General features: G+C 42.4%; 1 protein-coding gene across 9 annotated transcripts in view; it reads left to right on the top strand.

Moving 5' to 3' along the window:
- Window positions 1-913: 913 nt before the first annotated feature.
- FAM13C (family with sequence similarity 13 member C) overlaps window positions 914-9,874 on the top strand; it is a 126,776-nt gene continuing 117,815 nt past the window's right edge. For 3 of the 9 annotated variants that reach the window (XM_017746408.1, XM_017746407.1, XM_017746410.1), the window contains exons 1-4: window positions 920-1,155; window positions 2,749-2,923; window positions 3,136-3,345; window positions 5,086-5,269. In XM_017746408.1, the coding sequence (XP_017601897.1) occupies window positions 1,126-1,155; window positions 2,749-2,923; window positions 3,136-3,345; window positions 5,086-5,269 (599 nt within the window). In that variant the 5' untranslated portion in view covers window positions 920-1,125. Of the gene's footprint in view, window positions 1,156-2,748; window positions 2,924-3,135; window positions 3,346-5,085; window positions 5,270-9,874 lie in introns of all 9 variants that reach the window. The other 6 variants (XM_017746403.1, XM_017746409.1, XM_017746404.1 and 3 more) reach the window with 5 other exon arrangements.

The following is a 9,874-nucleotide window of genomic DNA, read 5'->3' on the forward strand; positions in this document are numbered from 1 at the left end:
TCTTCTCTCTTTTAGCAGTCAGTGTTGGGGGCACAGCACCATCAGGCCCAGGAGCTCCTGTAAGTGCAGCAGCTTGAACAGGCTGAGCAGCCACAGCTGTGGTGAGGGGCACAGGTGGAGCTTGTCTGCAGAGATGAGGCCAGGCTGAGCCTGTGGGGTGGTGAGGAGATGCTGACCCTGCTGGAGCCAGCTTAGTAGGTAAAGAAAGCTCTAAACCACAGCATTATTCAGACCTCATAGTGGGATCTTGTGGAGAGGTAAGTGGGCTAAAATTCTGCACTAGTTTTTAAGTGATATTCCTTCTGGTGAGGAAGAGGGAATTATCTCTGCTATCTGTGCTGCACCAGTGTGGTGTTGGAGTAGCTGCTGCTTTTCTAGTGCTCCACCAAGGAGGTCTGCCTCAGCACCTCTACATTTTTTTGCCTTGTGTGTTTTGCTTTTGTTTCATGTGTACCTACTAAGTTTGTGTTAAAATCTCCCCCAATTACATTTTACTGCAACATTACTTTCTTCTTTAAGGCTTATTTCCCAGGACAGGCTTTATATATGAAAGAATTATAAAAGGTGTTGGGCTGAATTGCATCTTTGTATTCTAAGAACTGGATGGGTCCTTGCCCATATGTTGGCCAAAATAATTGTGTGTGTGTTACATAAACAAGCAGCTATAATGTGTACACTGAGGGCCACCTCATAGTATTTTCCTTGCTGCTGTGGCAGGCGGGATGGACGGCAGGTAGTAGGAATATCTGCAAACCTGCACTGCAAAAACCCACTCGAAAGCAAATATCGGGCCCAGGATCAGCGTGCCTCAGGAAGCCGTGGCATTGTGTCTGCTAGGTGCCATGGAAACATCTCCTGGTGGTAACACAGCCCTCAGCTTGTGTACGGTGCCTCCAGAGGGAAGTGCTGGCTGGAAGGAATCCACTTTTACTAGGAGTTAATTTCTACCTTCCACCAACTCTGGAGGGAAACCACTGATTAAGATGATGCCTAGCAATTATACTACGATAAGTTAAATACAGAGTGGCTGCTGTTAGCTTTGGCCAGGCTGCACGGATTTGTGGAGGGGAAGAAAGGTGATGGTGTCTTGCAGGCTGAAATACTGGCACTCTGCTGCAGTCTAACATGGGAGCAGGCGCCTCCCTTTCCATCTGCGTAAGTGAACTTAAATCTGGCTTCTTCAGTCCTTTCTCACACCCTTCCTCCTTCCTGAGAAGGCTGACTGTCTGCTGCATCTGAAAAGGGAAAGGGGAGGGATTTAGAGTAATGGTGCACAAAGATTTTAGAGGTTTTTTGTAACACCTTGCAGCTAATATATAAAAACGCTGTAAAACATGTTTGGTACATGCTGATATTAGTTCCTTTTAGGTAATTATTTATGCTTTAACACTAACATCAAATTCTAAGCTTGCCTGTGTACCGAAAGAGCAAAATGGGCTCGGGTGTTTCGAGTGCTGTGTGTGCTTTTGCCATGGCAGCAGGGCCGGCCTGGAGCTCCAGCTCATGGCTTTGCTGCAGGCGTGTGTGAAAAGCAGCTTCACTACAGCAGTTCACCTTCAAACCCATAGGAAAATCTTTCCTCTTCCTGTCTGAAAACATAGTAGTAAAAACATTTAAGAAGAGGCTGGTTTCACAGTGCAGTGACATAGTGCTACAAAATAAAAAAAATTAAAAATTCCCCCCTTCAAATGAGATGTAGGTACTGTTTAAATAGTCTTACTGCAGAAATGGTCAATTCAGGTGCTCCTGGTTTGGGCTTCTGCTCTCATTGCCTGGTAGGAACATGAGGACAAAAGGCAGCAGGCGCTGCGGGCCATGTCAGCCGCCTGTAGGGCGAGCAGGGGCCTCAGGGGAGGCGGGGAAGAGGCTGGGGCAGCCGCGAGTCCTTTCGGAGTGCCGGGCAGAGTTTCCCCTTTCCTTAAATATCCCTGAGGGATATCATTCTTAAATACATATTTAATATATATATTCTAAATGTACCTAAGCATATATTTAGATAGATATTCCTAAACACCCGCCCCAGGCAGCCCTGCTGGGCTGAGGGGCTGCAGAGCCGGCTGTCCCCACCTGGGGCAGCGCCCTGTCCTCACAGGGCCCCTCAGCCGCCCTCAGGGACAGGCACCCCCCGCCAGAGCCCACAAACTTCCCAGCTCGTGCTCTGCATCCTGGCAGGATGACAAAACAGCTTCCTTCATCAGACAGGATGAAAAGTGTAGGTTGTTTGTGATTTCTTATGTTTTTGCGTCTGTTGTTGGGGTAAGAAATTTGGAATAACTGGGTGAGCAGGCAGGACCCCCTTCTGATGCTTGTAACACGGCTGCTGCTTAAGTTCTTCTTCTGGTTCCTTCATGAACATTGCATTTTCTATCCTCAGGAATTAGGTAGAAATTCACAAATTTCATGGGGTTGGAAGGCTGTGCACCAGCACAGGGTAAGCTTTTTCCTGATTTCTGGGGCTTCTTTGAGGTGTAGTGACCCCTCCCTTTCCTGAACAGCACATCTGCCTCAACATGAGGCCCTATTTTCCCTGACTGTAGGTGTGAGGGGGCTTTACAGGAGTTTACCCCATCACAGGTTTTGTCTCAGCTAAACAGAAGAATATTAGTATTTTAAGAATATACAGTAGAAATAAAATTTATACGAAGATGCTACGAGGAAGACAAGAATTTTACTGAAGCAGTAGATCTTTGGAGGGTAAAATAATAAAAGCCAGTCACTGTTTATCACTTGTCTGTTTTTATTTCCCAGAAATCATTCTCTTCTATTCAAGTTAGGCACACAACAAATAAAATTTCACCAGATCTACAGTTTAGTGGAGAAAGAAGCACATTTGGTGTTCCTCTGGAAACCCTTGTACAGGATGCAAATCAATGTGGGGTTCCTTCTCTCGTGACACAGATGGTGGAGTACCTAGAGGCGTTTGGTAAGTTCATATTTTTCCTGCTTGGCTTCTGAAAGCTGGTATTCTTTGCTTAAGCTGTAATTTTCAGCTGTAAATGCTGAAAACATTACAATTGTTACAATTGTTACAATTATTGTTCCTTCTTAAAGGGGCTCTTGCTTTTTGAACTCCAGTTCTCATCACAAAGATGTGGTAAAGCAACCACTGTTTACTGTTCTGCATTTCTTACACAGGTCTGGAGCGAGTCGGTATATTTCGAATTGGTGGCCCAGCAAATAAAATCAAGGAATTGAGGCAGAAGTACAATCAAGGGGAAAAAGTCGACCTTATTAATGATGGAGATGTTGATTCTGTGGCCAGTCTCCTGAAGCTCTTCCTGAAAGAACTACCAGTGGCTGTTTTTCCAGACAATATTTGTTCTGGCTTGCTACAAACTTTCCAAGGTACAGAACAGGCACCTTCCAAGCTTCTGTCCTTTCTCTGACAGTGACAGATAATGTGTTCATTGCACCTTCTATAAACAAGGTTTTGTGTTTCCTTAACCTGAGACTGATGTTTAATTGCTTTGGAGGGACCAGGCATCTATGACCTTGCCTTTTTTTGATTTAGTTAAGTCTTTTGGATTCCCTTCCTTCTCGTGGCAATGCATCCTGCAATCCAATCCTGCATTCTTTGAGAAAGCTCCTCTTCTGCATGCTGTCTTCTTAAAATTGTATACCTTACTAGTTCCTGGGATAACATTTTTGCTTTTAATGTACTCCCCACCTTAAAGCTGCTTGTGTCTTTATATAGCCACTGCCTCAGTTCTCTCTTTTCCAAGCTGAAGCCCTCTTTTTTATTTAACCTTCCCTGGCACAGGAGGTTTTCTGTACATCCCCGTTCTTATTTAGAACTTCATTTTTAGTTAGCATTTATTTCACCAGTCCTCCTATAATCTTCTTGGACAGCAGTGTGTGGAGCAGCACGACGCTTTCAAAATGCAGAGCCAAGATGTGTACCCACAGCCGTTCACTGCCTGGTTCCCCATCCATGCCTGTAATGGCCGAGCTAATGCTCTCGGTCTGCCCGGTGATTTTGACTGATAACTAATTCACGTGTTTGCATACAAATAAGTGGGTTTTGTGGGTTACTTTGCAGGCTGCTTTTGTTCAAAATGCCTGTGTAGGAGTTTACAAAGAAAGAGAAAGGAAGCAGTTTCACGAACTGTGAAAGTCTCCGAAGAAAGACCTACGGGGCTTTTGCAAGCACCTTTTTTTTTTCTCCCCTGAACAGTCTTGCTGTCCTTTTTTAAAATTATTTTTTCCTCTCCATCCCCGTTTCCATTTCTCTCATTAATCAGTTGTGCACCACGGGCCTCGACCCGCACAGAATGTATTTTTTAGGGCTAAAATTACCCTTAAGGGCATGATTTACTTACAAACAATGTCAAAGCTACGCAGATGTGTCCTGGTGATCTACGGCAAATTTGAGCATCAGCTGCCAATTATTGAGCAGTACTGTCATGTCAATTCTAATAGCCAGGAGACTTTACCCTACTGATACTGAACTGCTGATCAAACCGAGTTGCTTGTGAACCCCTTTTCTGCCTTTTTACCCTTCTCTGAAGAATGAGAACCAAGAAAATGTTAAGTATCCCCAATTTAGGTTTTTAAGCATCTCTTGTGTAACTACAGCTGCATATTTATAGAGCAAAGATGTTTTGAGTCTGAGAGCTACCAATTAGTCAGGAAATGAAGATGATGTGGGGCTGAAAGGGTACAATTTCTCGTTCCTCTTAATGAGAGCCATAGAGCATGTGTAAAATCTCTTGGGAGAGTCAAGGCTGATAACCTTGTACCATCTTTAAAGGCAGTTTTGAGGATTCAGGTACATGACTCCTGCCTGCAATTTCACTAAGAAAGCAGCTAGTGCTGGATGATTTTTCCATAACAGGAAGTATATCAGAAACAGTGTGTGTAAAACTCGATATCCAGAAAATCCATGGTCCTTAAATATTCATATGTGAAAACTTTTGTCAAAATTTAGTGTATAAAATCCTTGTTTGGGACGTATTTATTCTTCAATTTGCTCTAATATATTTTAAAACTTCCCTTCTTTCTTATATCTAATGGTTATGATGAAATTGTGTTGGTATGAGGAATATCTGTGTCATAAGTTTGGGTTTGGTGTTCCCCCCCCCCCAGAGCACAAAGTCAACACAACAGAATGCATAGAGAACCTGAGACAATTGCTCAACTGCCTGCCCAAAGCCCATCAAAACCTTCTTCAGTTCCTGTCTGCTTTCCTGCTGCAGGTAGCAACCCACAGTGCAGTGAATTTCATGACTCTGGAAAACCTGGCCATCGTGTTTGGACCTGCTCTGTTCAAGTGAGTCCTCTCTATTTAGCTACCTCAAACAGCACAGCAAGATCACACCTCACAGTGAGGTTTTCTGTTGTAACTGTGTGTCCAATAGTCAGTGGAACATTTTAAAAGTTAAATGTTTATATGGTAAGTTATGGGCAGATGACAAGTGACAGGTTCTGAGCTGGCTGATCACTTTCATTCTGTTGATACTGACTAGACAGGTCCTAGCCTCAAGTAAGAAACCATATGAAGAGGCATGAGGGATGGAGAGCTGTTTAAGGAGAACTGCTTCTCTTTTCTTAGCCAAGATAAGTGCTGGCTGTGGAGGCTACTTAGTTGTTGGATTTGATTCTGAAAAGCTCACCCTCACTTTGAGTTTGTAATAGCATTTGATATCAGAGAAATGAATCCCTGTTATCAAGAAAGAGAAGCAACTCGTTCTGCCCTTGCCACTGAAATTCAAGTTGACATCCAAGTTGCCAGCTGAGCTTGCAAGCAGTGAGTGCCTGGCTGGAGCTAGAGAAGGCATGCTTGGGGTGGGTGATGGTGAGTGGGCACAAAACTGGAACCTAAAAGGGGAGTGGGACAGCATGTCATGCAAGTCAACGTGGTAAGAAAGAACAGCCTAGCGTGATCAGATAATAGGGGATTTCCCCCCTTCACTGTTGACATTAGAGGGTGTTAAAATATTTATACCTGTTACAATTTGTAAAGCTTTGTTTTAATGGATCATAGCCATGCCAGCTTAATATGAACTATAAGCCAATGTCACTTTGCAAAATGTGTATGCTAGCAATTAATATCTTCTATGCAGTAAAAAAGCCTTGTTATTCAGTTGGGTGGGGTTTTTTTTGTTTGTTTGTGGCAAGCCAAGTTCATTTTAAAAGTAGATATTCAACAAATTTGATCAGCATCAATGACAGGCTTTGTTTTGGGGAACTGTAATTTTAAACCTTGCTGCTGTTTCATAGGTCTCTGTATGTGGTCTCTGTTTTCCTGCACTGTGGGTTTATTACCAGGTGTACTAGCATTTGACCTTTGCAGGTGATAAAAGTTTATATCTTTAGCAAAAGTACAGCAAGGGAAACGAATCTAACAAGATGTGGTGTGGTTGGAGTGATGCCACTCTGTCCTCTGGGAAGAGGCCTCACCATGAAGGGTACTCAGCACTGGAACAAAACAGTTTTGCAACCAGACCCCAGGTTCCTTAATACCTTCATACTAAAGTTAGTAAATGAGTGGAGACAGAGGAGGTTTATTTATCAGTGTTTGGATTACTTGTGTGGTGACACTTATCAACATCGGCTGATGCTTAAAGGCCTTCACCAAGAATCTGTCCCTTGGCCCCCACACGAATTCAGAAAGCACTTCACCGACTGTCTCTCTTCTGCCATCAGGGGATATTTGCTGTCACCTGGGGCTTTAGTGCATGCACACCCATGCAAGGAGACTTTGTTCCTTTATCTCCACTCCCCAATTATCCCAACGCATGCCCAGCGATTCCTGTATCTGCACATAAGAGTCCCATATGCTCTCTTACTGATTGATGAACTGCTTCAGTTTTTAAATGTCCCACTCTGCTGGGACATGGCTCAGCTGCTTCTGAACATGTGCCTTTGCCTGGTTTTTAAAGTACATTCAGTGCTAAACTGAGTGCTTGTGGCAATGACCTGTCTGAGAAGCCTTGAAAGCAATCAGCATCGGGTTTCCCTGCCAGTGACCTGTCAAGACAACAGCTACCATAAATAGAAGTATGTCTGCACTATAAATGTTATCTTCACCTTTTTACAGTCATTCGGATTTCACCAGCTCTGGGAGACAACCCAGTAAATCTGGAGCTCATTTTTTCTTTGTAGAATATTTAACTGGTGCTGTGCTTGGTGAGTTATCTCCTAGGCTTATGAAAAATCGCCTTTTCGGTAGTTGGGCAGAGAGGAGGGCCTTGCAATTTTGGCACTGTCAGTGAGAAAAATCATTTGTGTTATCCTGTACAGCAGTGAAATTCAAGGTAGTCAGCTGTGGCAAATCATATCTGCTGACACAGGGAAAAAGCCATAAATATCCTTTATGTCTTTCAGAGCAAGAATTAGTGCAATTATCTGGCACATTATGAAACGTTTGGCAGCCAGAGCGAAGGAAATTGAGACATGTTGGGTAGTACTTGCTGTAGTTGTTCAGTGTAAATGTGAAGGTTATGGAAAAAAACACTTCTAATCTGCAGAAATGTGTGCTCTGTGCAATTGCTGGAATTAACCTTCTGGAGGTAATGTCAGCTCCACTTATGGCACAAATTCATAGCAGGTGTTAAAACTGTTCTTCATATATTCTGGCAATCTGCATTTTCGTGAAATTGCATCTTCCCTCTTTGACATTAAACAACTAAACTAAGTTGTTCATGAGCCTTTTCATATCTATTTATATTTGAGTGTAAATTCTGTTTATGATTATCACCTATCTCAATCTTTTGGCACTTTTATTTGTGGAAACCTGTCATACTTATAGTTCCACTGAAGTGACCAAGTAGGAATATTCAGTAGTTGGAACATGGAACCAATATGAGCCTTGGGAACACAAAAGAAGAATATTAAACTTTGTACACTGTAAGCCTAAACTGCACATACTTGGTGATTAGTAGCTGTTGTTATTGTAACACAAAAATTGTAAGGCTTAGCACAGGTATTATATTGAAAGTCTAGTTAGAGGATCATGGAAAACTCCTGTTTTTGTCCTCCTAGTATATATAAATGCCTAGGAGAAGCTATTGCTATACTTTTGTCAGAGATTCAACTGATGTTATTTAAATTTCCATGGATACTTTGTTATGCTTCATCTTGGTAAAGAGATTTTTGGTACTGGTCTCAGAAAGTAATTCTTGCATGAGTGCACAAGGTCTCCAGCCAGCCAGCTGTTTGCTTCTACTCACTTTGACTCATTCTTTCTGTAAATTTGCAGCAAGCCTGTGGCAGCAGGGAACCTTGGCAGACCTCCTGGACAGAGCCAAGGCAGGGGACTGTGTGGACTTTTTAGCCTGTGCTATGTGGCAAAGCAACTTTGAAAGGTTCAGGCTCACTCAAGAAAACCAGTAGCTAATTCCTGATGGTCAAGTTTTACTCGTTTCTTATTCATAGTGAGTGTTCTCCTGTGATTTGTAATACAACAGATTACAGGGCTTTTATGGGGAAGTGCAGAATATGCCTCAGTAGCTCTGCTCTTCCTGGGATCATGCGCCTGGATTTAGTAGTGTGGGAACCTGGTTCCCCTTTGCTGTCACCCCAATAATGCAGTTTCTGCTAGTGGCAGAAGTATCTGAGGAGGCAGGAAGTGATTATTTTACAAAATGAATTGAAAATCATTGTGGAAGGTGGCTGCAGAGAAAACCAAAAGTGTATTCTCTATATTTGGAATGCACAACTGTTGCCACCCATTAATGTCTGCTGATGAGACATTGATATTTGGAGTCAGCTGTCTCATCCCAGTCTATAGCTTAGATCTGTTTTAGGATGAAATGGGAACTGGGCACCCAAACACAGGCTGCTAATCAGGGAAAGGAGGACTCAATGAGTGGGCTGAGAACCATTTATCTTCCTGAACAGCTTGTGCAGTGGTAAGGAGTTAACAGCTGGTAGAGGTGGATTTGGGAGCAGATGTCTAAGCTAAAGAAAGAAGCTGAAAAAGAAGACAAAGCACTAAAAGTATTGCTTGTCTGGCCTGTGAGCTGAGGGTGTTGATGTTTGGATAAGCAATGAATAATCTCTTAGGACTGTTGTATGCAGCAAAGGCTATTGCTCAGTCAACCAGGTTTTACAAGCAGCCTTGTTCTTTGTGAAGAAACTGAGTCTGTCCCAAGAAAAATAGGAATCCAAGAAAGAGAAATGTTAGCTAATCCTAAAGAAGGAGCTGATGACACAGTGGTTCATCCTGTAATTCTTTCTACATTGTACCTAGCTATAACTCTGCTTAAACCTTCTGCTTTCAAAAGGAGCCTAAACTCAAGTTCTTACAGAAACAACAGTAAGTTTACAGAAGAGGAACATGAATGAAAGCAATTGGACTGGGTCCAATGTGTATATTTGTATTTTACAATTGCAAATGAATAATGAATGTACTCATTTGGCAAACAGAAGACTGGTGTATTTATGCTTCACATTAGTCTCCAGAGTTTATGAATCTCTTGTTTAAATATTAATATTGTGCTGGGTGGACCTGAGTTGGTGCAGCATGGCTAGAGAAGCTCCATTAAGGCCACAGCATTTATGTAAATTCTCTCCAAGCTTCCAAACTGTTGTCACAGGTCCTTCAGGGGTTGAGATTAGAGTCCTGTATAAAGAATCCCTTCAATTAAATTATTCTGACTTGACAGGGATAGTACAAATTCAACTATTATTTATAAAAAAAAACCCCAAAAAATCTGGGGAGAGCAAGCAAGAAAGAAAAAACCCAACCCAAACTGAACATGGTTAATGGGAATATCTGGAATTTCCACTGCATGATATGTCTGTGGATTTATAAGTTAATACACTGAAACAGTTTGTTAACTAGGTTTTTTTCCCAGAGAGTTCTGGTAATAAGACATTCTAGTCATCAAAGTTCACCTTCATAAATGAAGGTAGAACAAAACCACTCTTT

The sequence above is a fragment of the Corvus brachyrhynchos genome, unplaced genomic scaffold (genome assembly GCF_000691975.1).
Source record: "Corvus brachyrhynchos isolate BGI_N302 unplaced genomic scaffold, ASM69197v1 scaffold279, whole genome shotgun sequence".
Lineage (NCBI taxonomy): Eukaryota > Metazoa > Chordata > Aves > Passeriformes > Corvidae > Corvus > Corvus brachyrhynchos.